At 36.9% G+C, this 17,831-nt stretch overlaps 1 protein-coding gene across 4 annotated transcripts in view; it reads left to right on the top strand.

Moving 5' to 3' along the window:
• Positions 1 to 17,831, top strand: part of MYO3A (myosin IIIA) — a 232,002-nt gene that overhangs the window by 124,772 nt on the left and 89,399 nt on the right. For all 4 annotated transcript variants that reach the window (XM_073885535.1, XM_073885536.1, XM_025891892.2 and 1 more), the window contains exons 18-20: positions 2,227 to 2,353; positions 6,284 to 6,494; positions 9,537 to 9,684. In XM_073885535.1, the coding sequence (XP_073741636.1) occupies positions 2,227 to 2,353; positions 6,284 to 6,494; positions 9,537 to 9,684 (486 nt within the window). The remainder of the gene's footprint in view (positions 1 to 2,226; positions 2,354 to 6,283; positions 6,495 to 9,536; positions 9,685 to 17,831) is intronic.

Raw genomic sequence — 17,831 nt, 5'->3', positions numbered from 1 at the left:
CCCCCCCCCCCCCCGATGTGGGACTCGATTCCGGGACTCCAGGATCATGACCTGAGCCGAAGGCAGTCGCTTAACCAACTGAGCCACCCAGGCGCCCCGAGATGATTGGTCTTTGTACCATGAATAACCCAAGTGCTTGGTCAAGGTCATACCTATACCTGAGGTCAGGCCCCTTTGAGCCGCATCAATCTAGCTGCCAAGCAAAACTGGGCCAGGTCCCTGATTTGCTCTCCTCTGAGGCTCCAACTTTAATCCAAATGAATATTGTAATTATAGGATATCAAAGAGAGCCCCAGTCTAGAAAGATTACGCAGTCCTTCTCATAAACAGTTGAATAAGAATTAAAAGTCGATTGATTCAGCATGTGATTCTCTATAATGAATCTCTAAAAACTTAAAATATGACTTTGGAACTTACATATCTGAACTTTCCAGTCCATAACTGACAAACACACGAAGTGTTGAAGGAACATAGTTCTCAACCATCTACTTATGGAGTATTCCTGGTGTAGATTATCCATAAGGTCTATAGTTTTCTCAAGAAAGGTAGAGCAGGATGTCGGATGCTGTATTTATTTGTCCATCTGCCACTGAAGCCCACTCTGGTTGCTTCTTTACAGGTTATGCATATTACAAATGGGAATTCCTTACCAGGAGAATTTTCATAGTAAAGGGATTCACATCCAGCCCATCAGCATATTTATTGTTCTACTTCCAAAATATGCCCCAGTCCATCTACTGCTTTCTTTCTCCACCGCTTACTGTTCTAGTCCAAGCCACCACCTCTCACAAGCCTCCTGCCCATTCTACTTTTCCGTCTGCCCCCAATCCATTCATTCCCACATCCTGGCGAGTCATGTTTAAAATATCAAAACTGCCTGCTTTGAAATCTCTAGTGGCTTTCCATGGCCATTCAAAGGAAACCCAGATTCTTTCTGGTGCCCTCGCTGGCCCCTCTGCCTGGAACAGTCTGATTCCAGTTCTTTTCCTTGGCTGACTCCCTTGTCATCCAGGCCTCTGCTTCCCAAAGGACGGCCTTCCCTAACCTCCCTGACTCAAAAGGCCTTCCCTGCCCTTCCCAGTTACTCTCCCTTCTCTCCATTTTATTTCCTTCCCAGCCCATTTTGTTACTGAAAATGTCATGTTTGTCTCTTTGTTTCTTTTCTTAATGTCTGCCTTCTCACTGCCTGAACACCACAAGGAAACATATATCTTCGTCCTGCCTCTGCTGAATCCCCTGTGCCTAGAACAGTGCCTGGCATAAAATATATGTGTGTTTGGATAAGTGAATACATAGATAGACACAGATATGTCTATATATTCATTCAATAAATATATTTATTTTAATGTTTATATATTCATTTAATCTATATTCATATATGTTGTAGATGAATGAATAAATATCCCTGAAGATTTTTTCCGTATCCAGTTTTTATCATGACTTGGAACGTTGGAGCGGATGGAATAATCATTTCTAAGTGTAGGAGCTGGGTTAGAATCGAGGCAGCAACACGAGAAAACAATAAAGGATTTTGTCTCTTTCCTATAACTTACTACACTTTGAACATAGTTGGAATGACACCTACAATTACCATTGACTCCTTGGCAAAATGCCTCCAGTGCCCCCAAGAAGAGTTGTGGGTATGGGTGTGTGTTTCCGAATGTATTTTTGATGTACCTTATTTAAAAGGGTTTTACTACTCTAAACTCCAAGCTGTAGTCCAAAGTTCTCATGCCTGTACTTAAATCACACATATCCTTGGATTTTGATGCTGGGATCTTTGGATTTCTCTTTCTTAACTCTCATTTATCCACACATATAATGTCACTTTTAAGATGGCTTCAAGGGGAACGAACATCTGGAAATGACCACATTAAGTTCTGAAGTTAAGTTTCCCATAGATAGATTTATCTGTGGCCTCAGGAATTTGATCGTTTCTACTTCCTCCTTGTGGAGCTCCTCGCTTCTATTTTTTATTCATATTTGCATTCACAAAATAGTTCTTTCAGCACTCACTGGGTAACAGGCACCATGCTCACCTCTCATTTTAAAATAGCTAAGGAGACAGAGCCTACTTGGATCTCATAGTCTGACATCATCATCTGCGGGATGACCTTCTTATGCCGGAGCCTTACAATTCTTCCCCACTCTGTCCCCAGCCATCGTCACTGCCTTGTTATACTCTCCAGGGGAGGGTGATGCTAACATTTTTATGGTGTGTTTCAGCAACTTGGAAGTATATACAGTATACTGGCTGCAATCTTGAATGTTGGCAACATTGAGTTTTCTTCTGTGGCAACTGAACACCAGATTGACAAGAGCCACATTTCCAATCACGTAGCTCTGGAGAACTGTGAGTGTTATTATCTTCTGTTCAAAACTGCACTCTTAAAAAATGTCTAATGAAATACTGTAAGTGTCTCATAAAGATCATCTCAAGCAATTGTACTTATCTGGAATCCTAAAAAAGACTACTCCGATTCAGTTTGTGTAAAATGAAGTTTTTAAAGGCCAATATTTAAAACAGATCTTCTTGCCTACAAATTAACTGTAGAGAACCTTTCTAAAGACTAGGCTTTCATGACTATTTTAGGAGCTATTTACATTTCAATGTAAAAACACAGAAACTATCACTAAAATTTAGTAAACTGATCTGAAAAGAGTTAAAGTTATTATTCTATAGATTTAGCATCTACATCATTTTATAAGTAATAAAGAATTGTATATTTATTTTCATACTGGGTGGCTTTTATACTCATTCATCCTGGGTTGACTGATTTTGCGATCATTTTCTATATAAGAAAAGTTCATCATGGTATTTGCTTCAAATCAACCTTTTTGTCTAACTAGTAAAACTTGATGAATTATTCCAATAACTTAAGGTTTCCCACTGATCTTGTGGTGGCATAGCTTTCTTATTTAGAATATACACTTTTTTTTAAATTTTTAATACGGTCATATGCCCCCATAATTCCAGATTTGTTATAAGTTTCATTCATCACTTAGGGAATCATAATATAAATTTTTATTTATACATTTTTTTCTGACTTATACTTAATGAGGAACAGAATGAGATGTTCTAGGGTAATTGCAGGGAACCAGATGCCAACCATCCTGGTCTGGACCTGTCCCTAGATCCCTGTCATCTCCATCCCGCTGTGTCTCTGGGACCAGCTTGGTAATACAGCAGGACTGAGGTTGGCATGTAATGGTTGGCATGGACCTGGGAACCTGTTCTGATTTTTCATACAAAAATAAAGTTAATTGGCACAGGAGGCATTAGACTCATATTATTTATTTACTTATTATCTGAACCATGGAGCTCCCTCCAGCCCACGGTGAGCTGGGCCTTCTTTTAGCCAGTGTGCTGCAGGCTGCATAGATTCCAGGCTGACCCTTTGTTCAGCAAACCTAGTATTTTTTGGAGCCCACGGGCCAGTGGCTCTGAGCTGATCTGTAGCTCCCAGAAGTCCTCAGTTGTCAGAAGTAGCAGGAAAAAACAGAAAACTCCAATGATGGATTCAAATCTCACCATTGATCATAATTAGAAGAGTTATCAGCCATGAATAGAATGATTTACAACAGAGGTATGTTGTAGGTATGAGTATACTTAGAAACTACCAAACTAAGAAATGACTTTGGTAATTGAGAACCTTTTTCTGTATAGGAGACAGTCATTTGGGTCACAGAAGGTTAATATTAATATGAATATAGTTAAAATTAATTGAGGCACTTTCTGGAATAGCCATTCATGGAAAATAGAAGTTTTGCTGACTTACTTAAAATGGTTTATAACTAAAGTTGCAAGGAATTATCTCGAAACCAAGGCCATGTTTCCTGATGGTTTTACAGGTGCATCATTTCAATCAGGCACCAGTTCTAGTCTATTCTATCCCATAAATATCTCTCAAATCTGACTACTTCTCTTGATCTCCATTATCGTCATTCTCACTGAAGACAACAGCACCTCTCACCTGAGCTAAGCGAACTCCCACTTGTTCCTTCTACATCAATTCTTGAACTTTTCCAAGCCATTCTCCACAGTTCATTCAGAAACCACTAAATGCATGTATCAGTGGGTTCTCTCAATCTCCCTCTCCCTCCCTTTGTACCTCTGTCCCTCCCTCTCCCTCTCCTCCTTCTATTTTCCCATTTAAATTTCTTGATTAGTTTCCCATTCCGTCTGGATAAAGTTGATCAAAACTAGAAGTTTTTCTCACAAGGTATTATACTTAGCAATATAATCCCAGGTAAAATGCTTGGCATGTAGTAGACACTTAATAAATATATGTCAAGTGAATGAACAATGTAGGAATAGAAATAGACATATTAATCAATGGGAGACACTCTTCAGAAACAGATCCAAGTAGAATTGCCAGAAATGGCATTACAAATCACTAGGGAATCTATGCTGTAGTGACCGTGAACTGGCTAGCCATTTGGGGGAGGGGGGTTCAAATTCTTGTCATATACCATATACCAAAATGAATTCCCAACCTATATCAATTTAAATGCAAAAAAGTGATAAAAGTTCAAGACAAAGTACATTTATATAATTCTGAGATGAGAAAAGACTTGAAGGATTTTATGTGCAGAAAAGCAAAAGCAGGAAGGATTTTTTTTAAAATGGATATTTGACTACATAAAAATTAAAGACTCTTTCATACTACCAAAAGAAAAATAAATGAAATTGCAATACAAGTGGAAAAATGAGAGAAAATATTTGCAGCGTATATATAAGCAGCATGTGTGAGCTATAAAGAGCTCTTCTAAGCTGATTAGGAAAAGATAAATATATCAATGACAAAAGGCAGTTTATAAAATAAAAAACCACAAATTACTAATAAAAATATGAAAAGAAGAAAGTATTTAGCTTCACTAGGAGTCAGTTAAAAACAAATTGAAAAACAAAGGAATTTTTTCCTATCAAATTGGTCATTTTCAAAAATCATAACCTGTGGTGTCCATGAAATTGCATTGAAATTATTGTTTTTTTACTTGGCTGATAATAATGTAATTGGTTCAGAGTCTTTGAAGAGCAGCTGGAGAGTGTATATCAAAAGGCTTAAATATGTTTATATGCTCTGAACCAGTTGCTGAACTTGGGCAGTTTATGCTAAGACAATGATACAAAACGGGAACACAGTTTCATGCCCCAAATATTTATCCTGGCATTCTTTACAATTGTGAACATATGGAAATGACCTAAACATCCAACAGTTTAAAAATTATTGATATCATATGATATAGAGCAGAATATCATACAGCAAATTAAAATCATTTACAAGCAATATTTAACAAAATGAGAAATGCTTAAGGTATTTTATTAAGATGAAATGTATGTAAAGAATAGCAGCTGTAAACATGCCTAAAAGGAAAGAAATGCAGAATGTTAACTTCAAGGGTAAGATTTCTGCAGTCAGCCTGTGTTACTTCCACAGCTTGAAAAAAATTATTTTATTTAAGTAAGGTTCAATGATCTTAGCCACATAGCCAAGAAATAGCTTGTCCCAAATGCTAAAAGCAAATTCAAAATGTTGAAAATAATTTGGAGGGAGAACAACTGATTTTAAAAAATAGTCTGTCATGTAATAGTTTGGGTTAAAGATGTTTATTCTATTCAAAAATGAGTTTTCTTCACTGAATTTAAATATTATTTATTTAAAATTCCCTGTGATATTTATCATTAAATATAAATAAATGTTCCAGGCATCACATTTTAACAAACTTTAGTCACCGAAATGTATAACTGAAAAGTAGTATGATAAAAAAAAAAAAAAGTACTAATGTCAAGATACGGTTTATGCTTTTTTGGTTAAATATTGCAAAAGTTACATAAAATACATTTGTTTGGGTGTATCCCTGAAGTCTAAGTAATCTTCCAATTAATCTCTACATTTTGAAAATGTGTATATAATAATGGTATCGAAATTATCCTACACCTATTCATTATGATTTTAAATTATTTAACATAATTCAGTGAAATTATGTTTGGCATTACATAAACAGCCACTGGCTTGTGGAAATGTTTTTCCCTCTGCCAGCCAGTTCGGTTCGAGTTGTGCTGTATTATACGGCAGCCTACATTTGACCAGTCAAGTAGAGAAAAATGATCAAGAAGAACCAGGACTACTACTGAATAGGAAATTATTTTTACATTATGAAGGCTTCCCATATTTATTTCATGTCATTTGAAGAAGGTAAACCGAGACGTTTTCATTCTATGGTAAGTTACTCCATTGCCATGACTTTTTCTAACAATACCTCTGTTTGTTTCTTTTAGCCGCTTCTCTGCTTTGCATTCAGGCAGATGAGCTACAAGAAGCTCTCACCTCCCACTGTGTGGTCACTAGAGGAGAAACCATCATACGACCCAATACTGTAGAAAAAGCCACTGATGTCCGAGATGCTATGGCAAAAACTTTATATGGGCGTCTCTTTAGTTGGATAGTCAATCGTATTAACAGCTTATTGAAGCATGGCACATCACTAAGGTAAAAATTCTTATGGAAACATTTTTTCCCCCAAATGTCAGGTGATGCAAATCTATTTTCTAATTTACTGATTTGTATATGAGTGCCTCTGAAGATGTTCCTAACTGTTATCATGTAATTATTAAAGTTTTTTTTCAGTAGATCTGCTTTAGTTCCTAGTACCACTTTATTGGGCCAGATAGCGATAAAATTTTTAAAGTGCTGGGACATAAAAACTGTAGCAACATGAATGAACATAATAGAAAGTGAATTTTTAATGTGACATCTTATCCATGTATATGTTCTTTTAATAAGAAGGTATACTATGAAGTATATAGCACTTGATACTTGCATAAAATGTCATTTTAGCAGGGTTTTTTTTTTCTTGTATTTTGCTTTGTTCTAAGGGATCAAATTAAATCTTGAAGGCAAAGGAAAACTTTCTCTTATATTTTGACTCTCACTCTAACCCTGTAAGCGTAGGTCTTATGACCTGCAATGAAATTTGGTTCAGAAATGCTCTAAATAAATAGTAAATGACAGAGCCCATATATGAACAATAGCTATCTGACCATAAGTCTATGCACTCATCTTAGAAATAAAGAATCACAGCCACCATTAACTGAGTGCTCTCTGTGTACCAGGCATTGTGCATAGTTATAAGTCCCTACATTTACACCTAAAGCTTTGTTCTGCCACAAATTATACAGTCTGTAGAAATTTGTATACAAAAAAATAAGATAGTTGCCGACTTTAAGTCACCTCGCTCACATTTACTGACTAGGCATAAAAGACCATTTGATACACATTTTGGGTAAGTAATTCACTGTCATTTTTCCACTAAAATACATACCACACCATAGTATTATCCAAAATGCCGAAGAGATTGTCCGTTATTCCTCCATGTTCTTAACTCTCTATCCCTCAAAATTGCTTCTTGCCTCCCTGCTAAACTGTAGCCTATCTGACTGGGTCAGCAAATCGAAATCCAATTTGCCCATTAGGATTTAATGGTCAAAATAGTTTGTATGTTCATTGGTAGCCACCTGTGGGATGCCAAATTTTCAGATGAAAATGGAAACATTCAAGAATTTTCAATATCTGTATATTCCACAAACAACCTCATTTTGTTAGTTATCATCTGCATGTCTGACCCCTAAGTGGTACCCGAAAGGGTATGGCTTCCAAATAGGCGATCTGCTGAAAATTCCACGATAGCCTATTCACTACTTAGTAGTTTTCCTTTCCATACAATAAAGGAAGCTATCCAAATCTTAGATTGTTAAATTTTTTACAGAATGTTTAAGAAACGAAAATAAGCCCATTCAAATAGTTTAGTTCAATCTGGAAAGATTTACATTAAGATTTTGAAGAGCCTGCATTCTGTGCCAGACTTTGCTGCTAATTGCTTGCACAACCCTGGGCAAGTCACTGCCTTTCTCTGCATCTTGTCTTCTTCAGCCTGTTCAATAAAGGCGTGGAATGACAATTCAGTGGTCTTAATTGTTGGAAGGTATCTTGGAGCCTTTTAAGAATCTCTTGAAAACTACGTTCTTTACTCCAAAATAAAAAATGGACATATTTCTACATACCCACCAAAATATGACACATGATTGTGATTCCAGACCCTTGAAGGCCATTAGGCGATCCCAGTTTAAGAATCCCTGAACGAGGTCATCTCTAAAGTCCTCCTGGCTCTAACACATTTTTAGACAAGTTAAATATCTATCTCAGTGGGATCCTGTGGGACTACAGTTTTTTTTAAAAGAGTAGTAATTTTGACTGAACCAGTGTAAATGTATACTTATTCTGCATAAATAGGAATTTTCAGAAGTACCTGGATAGCTTTCCGTTCGTTGATCCCATCACAGTGTTCTGTAACTTTGCCTTCTAAGTTCAGTCAGTTCTTCCAAATAGAGAGAGCATCCTTCACGTCCCAGCATGCAGCTGACAACAGTCATTTCCAAATCACTTCCTCACACAGCACTAAGAGTTAACCTAGGTTACATAAATAGTGAGTACAAAGAGATGTTTGTACTCCCTTTTTTTTTTCAAGTAGGCTCCACACTGGGCTCGAACTCATGACCCTGAGATCAAGACCCAAGCTGAAACCACGAGTCAGACGCTTAACTAACTGAGCCACCCAGGTGCCCCTGTTCTCTCCTTTTTAAATTCACATGAAAATAACTTTGCAATGCTATTTCTTGGGGGAGGGGCAAACTTTTGACCCAGTATCTAACTTTTAATGAACAGAGAGGTAACCATTATGGAGGAACAGGAAAAACATGCATTTGGAATATTTAACTATAAAATACTTATTTAGGGCCTCTGGGTGGCTCAGTCGGTTAAGCGTCTGCCTTCAGCTCAAGTCACAATCCTGGAGTCCTGGGATCAAGCCCCACATTGGGCTCCCCACTCAGCAGGGAGTCTGCTTCTCCCTCTGCCTCTCTTCTGCTCATGTTCTCTCTCTCTCTCTCTCAAATAAATAAATGAAATCTTTTAAAAAAATAAAAAAACAGTATTTAATTAAATTTTTAAATATTTGATTATAAAATAAATTCAAATATATTTATCTTTCTCCAGGTTACCATTTATTCTATATTAAATAATTATGAATGAATAACTCAAAAATAAATAATAATTCTTTAAAGAGGTAAAATATTTTTAGCAAGATGTTTTCATTGTCCTAAAGTGAAAGGTTAAAGATACTCTTACACAGAATTTTTACTTTTCTGGTATAGTTCTTATTGAACATATTTTTGCTGTGTCCTAAGTGCTGGCCAGGTTTTCCCTATGATTCATGACTTACTTAGGGCTATGATCTTGTACCCATGAACCTACAGGAGAAAGTATAGGGGCTGTTTCTGTAGTACAAGGAAAATCGTGTATCTTTTACATATTAAAATTAATGCTACCTACTTTATATTCTATGGAGAAATTTTTCACTCTCTGTCTTGGTAGTAGTTTCTTAGCTAAATCACAAAATTATCCTCTGAGATACCCTGCTTTACATTCCCTCTTAAGAAAGTAAGAGCTCAAAATAATGCCTCTTTAATTTTCCAGTGGGAATGGTGATGAACTGAGCATTGGCATTCTGGATATATTTGGCTTTGAAAATTTCAAAAAAAATTCCTTTGAGCAGCTGTGCATTAACATTGCAAATGAGCAAATTCAGTATTATTTCAATCAACACGTGTTCACATGGGAACAGGTAAGTCAAGGTACTATAAAGATGCATGCATATGTGTGTGTTATATGCAGAATTGTACTAATGAAGCAGGACTTCAGTCATAGTTTTCAAGCCTTAAACATATAGGCAAAGGAAGGATTTTCTTTTCTCCATGCCCGTAGTAAAAACAAAAACAAAACCAGAAAACAAATATGATTTTAGTGTGTCTCAAAGTGTGATGCTGAATGCCCTCCATTGAAAATCAATGCACCCTTCTGCAAAACTTAGCAAGTCTGAGCCCATGTAAACAAAGAAGTTTCCTTTGGAAATTTAAGGAAGCAGATGTGTCCAACTGTTTGTCTTTCTGTAGACTGCATAGCTGAAATTCTGTGTGAAATTTAAATACCCATCTAAAATGCATTAAACTTCAGAATTCCAGTAACTAGGCAACAGAACACAAGATAATGGGTTTGATGCAAATGCCAAACGGCAATTTTGTCAGGGTACAACGTGTAATTTATGATTCAGCTTCAAAAATCAGAGACTTACTTGAATTGCATTTGGCAAAGCTGTAGTATTAAAATTAAACTATTTTATCAAGTCTAAAAGAAACAGTCATATTTTATATCATTTAGTATGTCATTGGTCACCCCATAATAATAATATGAAATTGTTTTGCGCTTACTGATAAGAACCGAAGTTTTTATTTGAATTTGAGATAAATTAGAGGTACATAAACCTCTTTTGATTCAAAATATTTAGGTTTATTGAGAATTTACTTTAAAATTGCATTGTGGAAACGCTAGTAGCAAAAGAAAAGATTTAGATCTTGACATTTCTTGGGCCAAAAAAAAGGGGGGGGACAAAAATGTAAGATCTTTATCTGTGTTTGCATAGCTTTCATCTACCCCAAGATCTGTTCCATCAAATATTCATTCCTTCTCTTCTTTCTCATTCTCTGTCTCTGGCTTTGTCTCTGTCTCTGTCTGTCTCTCTCCACTTCTCTCTCTCCACTAGGGCCATCCCTCAGCCTAGATACATAATGAAATCTTTAAAAATCATTAAAAAAAGAGCCCTCTCCAACTTGCTTATCTCCATGGCCTCTGTCTTCTCTCCACAGCCAAACTTCTTGAAATCATATTCGGTATTCATTGCACTGAATTGATCTCTTCCCAACCTGCATATGCTGAGTTTGTAGTATCTGGTTCTGACTTCCCCCACCCTAATGGAATGGGCCTTTCCAATCTCATCAGTCATTATTAGTATCAGAAACATTTTAGTGTCTACATTATCAGCCTCTCTGTAATTTTCAACCCTGTTGGCAGATTCGTATTTCTGGAAAACCCCTCCTTTGGCATCCCAAATACCATCTTTCTGTTACTCATCCTGTACCATCCCATAGATCTGTAGTTCTCAATCCTGGCTGCATATTAGAATGACTTGGGTAATTTTCTTCTTCAGTGAGTGACATCTCTTCCCATGCACTTACTGAAGCCAAAAAATGTCGTGTTGCATTTCATTTCCCATTACTGAAATCCAGAAGATTAGTGGGACTTGTTCATGTTCCTCCCTCCTGTACGCTCCAAGAAAAATATTTGGTGTATAATTTTGCCTTTCTCACGAGGCTGCAAACTCCTTGAGGTCAAGGATTATGTTTTAATTCGTTTTGTATCTTCAGAGCCTAACATATAGCAATTGCTCAACAAATATTTATTAAATTAGTGTCATCTTGCTTTAATACCTCACAGTGTTCACAGAATCCATTCTAACCAGAGCCTAAAACAAGTAAATTTTGTCTCTCTGTTTGTTTGGACTTTTTGATAGGGATCTATTAGGATTACCTCCTTCATGGAACTGGGTGCATCTTCATGTATCTCCTGTCTGATTAGTTAACAGCTTGTGTTGGTAGATCTCTGTGATTCTTCTCTTTTGGGGGTTGAGGTTAGAACCTGGTTTTATTGGAACTAGCCTTTAAACCAATGTACATAATTTTCTTTTCTTTTTAAGATTGTATTTATTTATTTGACAGAAAGAGAGAGAGACAGCGAAGGAGAAAACACAAGCAGGGGGAGTGGGAGAGGGAGAAGCAGGCTCCCCGCCAAGTAGGGAGCCCAACGTGGGGCTCGATCCCAGGACCCTGGGATCATGACCTGAGCTGAAGGCAGATGCCTAACGACTGAGCCACCCAGGCACCCCCATAATTTTCAATAATTATTTGCTTTTTACTTTTTATAGGATTTGTAGTTTACAGTGCACTTTGGTTGATAGTCTTGAATTTTATCCATGATCCTTATGTTCTTAATACTTTTTGCCTTTGGGCTGCTACAAATGAAACTATTCTGGTAGGCTCTTTTAAATATCCTTGAGAGGCTTTCAAGATAAAACAACTCAAAATTGTCCCCAACAAATTAAAATTTCAACTAGAATCGAGGATTATACAAAGCAGTTTGAGGAATTAAGGCGATTCACAATCCTTTCAAGTGCCTTCCTAGGGAAACCACCCAGAATCCCTGCTTCATAATCTTACAGGCCACGCATTGGCAGCTGAATGATCAGGCCGATGACATGTGCTCCGCTGGATATGGGATTAGTCAGTGATTCTCTAGATTTTAACATGTGGGTACACATGTTTGGTTTGGTTTGTTTTTTGTTTTTTTTCCCCCACTCTGTCACTTCTCTATGAATGCGAAAATTGTAATGAGAAATGCTTACCATAGCTGTGTATAGTTGCTATCACAGGTAGAGAGTGCACTTATTCTGATTTCTATAAATGAGAAACAGCTATTAAGCCAAATCATTAATTGAAGTCATGGTCACACTTTCCTTAGTCAAATATAATCATAGGTTTGACCTGTGAGCTCCTTGATTTAATAATGCCATTATTGCTCATCAGTAAGACATACTATTCTCAATTTCATGGATATTCAAATAATCTGGGCAATCTGAGCAAGACACAAGCCTTAGGTGTCACCTTCACAGATGAAACAACTTCTGGTTCTATTTAAACCAACAAACATTATCTTTACAGACAGTCCTGCAACATTGGAACATAAATAAAGGTTTGCTGAAAGGGTTTCCTTATTTAGCCCAAGTTCAACTGATATGTGATATACAGTGAGACACTCCAGCAAAGTTGGTTATCAGGGTAATTTGAATATCGTTTTCCCATTACTTTCTTTTTGTTGTTGTTAAGGTTATCACTGAGAGAACTGAAGCCAAGTGTGCAGGGCTGGCTTTCTGCCTTTTTCTTTCTTTTTTTTTTTTTTTTTTTAAAGTAGGCCCCGGGGCGCCTGGGTGGTTCAGTTGTTAAGCGTCTGCCTTTGGCTCAGGTCATGATCCCAGGGTCCTGGGATCGAGCCCCACATCGGGCTCCCTGCTCAGTGGGAAGCCTGCTTCTCCCTCTCCCACTCCCCCTGCTTGTGTTCCCTCTCTCGCTGTGTCTCTCTCTGTCAAATAAATAAACAAATAAATAATCTTAAAAAATAAAATAAAATAAAGTAGGCTCCATGCCCAGCATGGAGCCCAACAAAGGGCTTGAACTCACAACCCTGAGATCAGTATCTGAGCGGAAATCAAGAATAAAGACTCTTAAACGACTGAGCCACCCAGGTACCCCCTATTACTTTCCACTAAAACAATAATCAGTAGACTACAGTAAGACATTTTTCGTGAAAGAGTTTATGGCACTGACTTAATCCATAGTTTGTTGGGTGGATAGTTTAAAATAACACATAGCTCTTGAAATTTTTCTGGAGTTTGATGTTTCATAATATTTGAAGCTTCCATACTTTTCCAGCAGTAGGAGAACCATTTTATATATATTGACTTTAACAACATTTAAAGGGACAATTTATACCTGAAAACAATTGTCTGAAAATTAAATAACAATAACAGTCCCAGCTCCTACAAACAGACATTCAGTATAGTCGTAATCTTTTAATATTCAAGATTCCAACTCTTCTAAATGAGTTGCAACTGAAAAATGTATCATTTTTCTGTCAATTTTATTAATTCCACAAACAAGGCATTCATATGTCAGCCTCCTATTACGTTTGTATCTGCATTGTTTTGATGCACACTATTTACTCCCATATTTTTCAAAAAGCTTTTAGTTAGCAGCTCAAAGGGCAGCAAACAAGTAACCCCATGTGTGATAAGGGAGGCGTCTTTTTACAACAGCCTTCACACTGAATCTCCACACTGATTATGTAGCCAAGATTTTGCTTTTGTTTGGTTGTTTTTGTTTATTTTCTGGCTTTTTCCATGTACAAGAGAGCACAACAGTAATCAAAGTGTGATAGAAAGCTTGAAGTTCTCTTCAAGTTAGAGTCATGCTGATGCTGTAGTTGGTGGGTTTTGTCCTTTCTTTTAATGGTGCCCTAAGGTGTAATGATTGTGGTGTAGCACATTCAAAAGAAATGAACCCTGTTCCCTAGAAGTTTGTTTCAAATCAAAGCGAATGAACAACCAACCATTAAAGAGTAACCAATGGGCGTGTGTTTGAGTTGGAGCAAATGCCATTGTTCTTTGAGGCCATTAGGTATCCTGCAAAGCATTGTTCTAGAATCCTGAAGATTCACTCTACTTGCTTCTACTCCTGCTTGTACCTAAGATGAGCATTCTTATCCATTACTGCAGCACATCTTTCTGGCTGTTAACTGAATTAAAGTTCATTTTTAAAAGTGAACTATTAATATTTGTTCTCTACAAGGAGAAGCTGTTACATATATCATTTATATATTCATCCGTGGGTTTAGAATTAAAAGTTAGAAGTCATTTTATAAGCAGGAAACCATTTACAACACATAATGGAAACAATAACTGCAATTACAGTTCTGGCTTCTCTTGCAGTAAGTGATGTGTATGACTTTCATCTCCGGCTGTTCATAGCCTAAAATTTGAAGCTTTTGAGATTTTGAATATGGGTTCCAACACATAATTTGTGGCAATTACAAAGAACAAAAATTCATTCATTATACAGTATCTACATTTTCAACTTTTTTTTACATTACAAAGTAAAAAGAATCAGTCATCTGATAAAAAAAAATGTGTGGGTAATTCAAAATAAACCCCTTATAAATGTTTTCAAATTGTTTTGCTTGCAAAGTGTGAATTTCTATTTCATATCCAAATTTCTTCCCCATTAAACAAACCATATGTGTGCAGTGGTGGTAGCATTTGTCTTATTTTAGCTCTCCAAGTGACAAGGGCCATTTTATAGGCATTTTCTTTAAGCATTAAGACAACCATGCATTTAAGAAACCGTTGATACAGCAAGGGAAGCCTGGGTGGTTCAGTCAGTTAAACATATGACTTCAGTTCAGGTCATGATCTTAGGGTCATGGGATCGAGCCCCGAGTTGGGCTCTGTGCTCAGCGGGGAGTCTGCTTGTCCTTCTCCCTCTTTCTCTGCCCCTTACCCTGCTTGTGTGCTCTCTCTCTCTCTCAAATAAATAAAATCTTTAAAGAAAAGAAAGAAATCCTTGTTACAACAAATCTTGCTCTTTAAGTACTCAGCCAAGTTTTGGGTTACTGTTTGAGATCACATACAAATGTTCCTTAAACTTCTCACATACTAAGTGAGTTTGGAAGTTGATACCCAAGTGATTGGGTCAGTGTGTGGAGCATCCCTACAGCAGCTCCCAGCTCTCCTGCTGGCCCTTGGCAGGCAGCCTCCTGGGCTCCCGTGTCCCCCTCATCCCTCACCCCACACCCCTGCTGCACACACTTGTGTTTCTCTTTTATCAGCGAAGTTGGGTCAGCACCTCTAATATGATGTGGGGATTTGCGGTACTTATTTTGATAATTTGGTATTGTTTTAAGGCATTTTAAAAAATATTTTCTTTATGATATAAAGTAATTTTTAAAGGAGTACCTAACAGGGAGCATAGATCCATTCAATGACTCTAGTTTTCTTCATGTCAGATTAGAGCATACTGCTGACAAAACTGATCCTTATCCTAAGCCAATACCTGTCACCTTCCAGTAGAATATAAATTTGTAAGATATTTTATGGCTTTTGAAGAGTTTTCAAGAATAGGTATCTTACACAAAAAGTGACAAGATTAAAATGTTCACCTTAACATACATTGTTTCCTTTTCTGTTTTTCTGTTTTTCCATTTAAAACTTTTTTCTCCAAAGTTCATTAAATATATGTAAAATAAAACAAGTATGTTTTATTACAAATTATCCAAAATACTTTCTCATTAGGTTACTTGTCAAATTCTAAATCAATAACCTATGTCTTCCCGAGTTGATGATGATCAACATTCCCTGTGGCTTCCCATTAACATTGATGTAAAAATCAACAGGATCATTGAGATTCGCTTTGGATAGAAAGCACAGGAGGAAATAGATTTCAAATCAAAATTATTTTACATCAAGAGTTTAGATTTTTACAGCACACATATTATCACCTTGTTTTCTTCGTTTTTAGTTTTTACAAATATTTAGTTACTTCCAGTGAAATGTTACTACTAAAAATACTATGTGTATATAGAAAGAGAGTGAATGATAAAGTAAATGTGGTAAAATACTAGCAATTGAAGAATTTGGGGAAAGGGCACATGGGATTTCTTTGTACTGTTCTTGCAGCTTTTCTTTACGTTTCAACTTATTTCAAAATGAAAGGTGGCACAGTTTCTTCTTTCACTTTGATAAAAATATTCAACTCACCTTGAGTAGTGATAGCACCCTAAATCCTAGATTTTCAGCCTTTAAAATGTTTTTCCTAGAATGAAGATGATTAGAATGAGTGACTTCTTCTCAATGCTTTCTTTCCACTGTGGGCAATGTTTCCATAAATGTGCACACTCATATGAGCAGTTGGTGAATAGGAATTCTTTTACTAAAAGGCAGACATCAGGGGATAAATGTGTTCATGTGGCTTCTTTCCCCTTGCACATGTTCTGTCAACAGAATGTTTATGCATTCATTCATTATGTTTCACAACACATTCAGGCAGTTTGGGGCTTTTGAAATGTTTGAATCAGAAGAAACCTAAGTAGATCATCTATGTGTCACAGAGAAAATGACTTCTTGTGACTTGCTTGAAGTCACACACTGATGAAACAGAGCCAGGACCAGAATCTGGGTGTTCTGATAAGTATCTGGGGTTCTTCTCACAAACAAATGAGGAAAGTTGAGAAGAACCAGGGACCTAACAAAATTATTTCTCATGCGGAAGAAAAAGAAAGAGGATGAGAGAGGGGAAGGAAGGAAAAGAGATTGAGAGAGAGAGAGAGAGAGAGAGGCACAGTCTTTCTCCTGAAAGGCCAAGGGGGATCCACATAAGGCAGGAAAGAAGGAACTGGAGAGAGCATCAACATTGGGGCAGGTGGCATTGGTAGCAGAGACTGGGACCCTGGAGGAAGCAGAAACCACCTGAAAAGAAGGATGTAGAACTAATGGAACAACTGAAAAAGAAAATAATAGCACCAGCAAAGAAACCCTAGGATATGACTTCAGGGTTAGAATGGAAAGGCAGAGAGACTATTTGCTATGCCCTAAAGGACAGGGACTCTACCTTTTTGTCTTTATTTCTACCTTCCCCAGGCCCACCTTCTTCTAACACATAGTAGGTGCTCCATGAATGTTTGAGGAAATGTCAGTATGTGGCATCTTCTATAATGGTCTATCCAGAGTGCTGCAAACATAGGTGAATTCTTAATACCATCCCTTGATAAAAATCCTATATCAAGTGGACTATCCTTCTAAAAATAAAAGAGATACTGATTTATGACTTCCAAACAGCAAACTCAAGAAAATAAATATTGAGGGTCATCTATACCAGCTGTTAAAATTTTTCTGGAATCTAAAATAGCTGGAACTATGGAACAGTGTTAAATGATAGACTCACCTACATGAAAGGGATATGACTTCATTTCAGAGGTGTAAGTTCAGTGAAAGACTCCATTATCCCCAGTCGCTACATATGTCCACCTTTTATAAAAGAAAAATATCATTTGAGCCAAATTCCTTGATTGAAACCCTGGTGATGTCAGGAAAATCTTTTTGAAACTTCAGACTCAGATAAAACTATCAGATGGTAGTAGAAAGTATTCTCCCATGGTATAATGATGAGGTGGTGCTTTTGGGGGTTAGGTAGGACCTGTCTGTCTTTTACATGGTGATGCAGTCTGTCTTCACAAATATGTGGAAATTAAACAGCATATTCCTGAACGACAATG

Source organism: Callorhinus ursinus, unplaced genomic scaffold (genome assembly GCF_003265705.2).
Source record: "Callorhinus ursinus isolate GAN/ISIS: 27379988/994484 unplaced genomic scaffold, GSC_fseal_2.0 scaffold63, whole genome shotgun sequence".
NCBI lineage: Eukaryota > Metazoa > Chordata > Mammalia > Carnivora > Otariidae > Callorhinus > Callorhinus ursinus.
The sequence above is the reverse complement of the archived record's forward strand: the minus strand, read 5'-3'. Positions and strand labels throughout refer to the sequence as shown.